Consider the following 1,861-nt stretch of genomic DNA (forward strand, 5'->3'; position numbering starts at 1 on the left):
AGAGTTTATAGCTTTAAATGTGAAGAAGAGCAAAGTGGCAATAGGCACAGCTGTAAAGAAAAGGCAACATAATCTTTTTAGCCAGCTAGAAAAAAATGAGAAAACTCAGACAATTTCAGAAATGTTGGTGACAATGAGAGACAAGAATGAGTGATTTGGTGAACAAAACTGACTAATGTCATTAAGTGAGCAGCTGGATGGTATATAAGAGTCTTAAAATATTAGGCTTAGGCCATTGATAAAATTGTATATTTTCCTTTCTTTACAGGAGAGTGGTCATAGAATCTAAGAAATAGCTCCAGCATGGGAGGTCACCCCCTCAACAGCTCAGAGTTTCCTCCTTTCACCCTGACTGGTCTTCCAGGGCTGGAGACCTCCCAACACTGGATGTTTCTGCTCCTTGGCACCCTCTATACTGTCTCCATTGTGGGCAATGCCCTTATCCTTTTTATTATCAAGGAGAAGCAGAGCTTGCATCAGCCTATGTACTATTTCCTGTCCCTGCTGTCAGTGAATGACCTGGGTGTGTCTTTTTCCACACTGCCCACAGTACTGGCCACCTTTTGCTTTCACTTAAGGAAGATCAGCTTTGATTCTTGCATGGCTCAAATGTTCTTTATCCATTTCTTCTCCTTCACAGAGTCTGGAATCCTGCTGGTTATGAGCTTTGACCGCTATGTGGCCATCTGTAACCCACTGCGCTATGCCACAGTGCTCACTGATGCCCGTGTAGCACGCATGGGCATGTCTGTTATCATTCGAAGTTTCTGTATGGTTTTCCCATTGCCCTTCCTTCTGAAGAGGTTGCCTTTCTGCAAGGCTAATGTACTCTCTCATGCCTACTGCCTGCATCCAGATCTTATCCGCCTGCCATGTGGCGACATCACCATCAATAATATTTTTGGCCTATTCATTGTCATCTCTACCTTTGGTCTGGACTCTGCACTAATTCTCATCTCCTATGTGCTTATACTACGCTCTGTACTTGCCATTGCCTCTTGGGAGGAGCGGTTAAAGACACTCAACACGTGTGTATCACACATGTGTGCTGTGCTCATCTTCTATGTGCCCATGGTTGGTGTGTCCATGGCAGCTCGCTATGGGAGGCATGCTCCACAGTATGTGCACACACTGATGTCCCTTATTTATCTTTTTGTTCCTCCAATGCTCAACCCTGTCATCTATTCCATCAAAACCAAGGAGATTCGTCAGAGGCTTTTCAAAATACTACTGGGAACCAAGTTTTAAGCAGGAATCATGGTGAAAGGCAAAGACTCAGAAGATATTTACTGTTACTCAACAAATTTGAGTTTTCCAGACTTATTTTGACGAGACTTTTTAAATTTGCTTTTGGGCACTAACCTATTAGAATTTCTGCCACCAGATGCTTAATGATATCCTGGCACTAGTTAAGATGCTAATTAACATGTTTTGGCAAGGTAAACTGGGTTATCATTTAGCAAAAAATGTTGCTCAGTTTTTCTTTTTTAATTAAAAAATGTACATTCTCATAATCAGCCCCCAAATTTGTCACAATATATATTTTATTATAATTGTTTAAAGTGAATCATCACAAAGAAAACTACTTATTACTGTGGAAATAGTGCCACAATGGGTGAAGGATTCTTTCCCCTAGTATGATGGCAAAGATAGTTCTAGTTTTAATTCTTTGAGGAAATTTCATCACATTTTCTATAGCAGATGCACTATTTTACATTCTCATCAGTGCGTAAGGTCCAGACCCCTCCACAACCCTGCCAAGACTTGTTATCTTTTGTTTTTTTGCTAAAAGCCATCTTGACCAGTGTAAAATGATTTTTTTGTGGTTTCAATATTCATTTTCTTTATAATTAGGGACATT

General features: G+C 40.5%; 1 protein-coding gene across 1 annotated transcript; it reads left to right on the top strand.

Moving 5' to 3' along the window:
- The first annotated feature begins 303 nt into the window (after positions 1–303).
- Positions 304–1,248, top strand: LOC102245886 (olfactory receptor 51I2). Its single transcript, XM_005860823.1, has one exon. The coding sequence runs from the start codon at positions 304–306 to the stop codon at positions 1,246–1,248; it is 945 nt and encodes a 314-aa protein (XP_005860885.1).
- Positions 1,249–1,861: the final 613 nt, after the last annotated feature.

This window comes from Myotis brandtii, unplaced genomic scaffold, assembly GCF_000412655.1.
Source record: "Myotis brandtii unplaced genomic scaffold, ASM41265v1 scaffold1405, whole genome shotgun sequence".
Taxonomy (NCBI): Eukaryota; Metazoa; Chordata; class Mammalia; order Chiroptera; family Vespertilionidae; genus Myotis; species Myotis brandtii.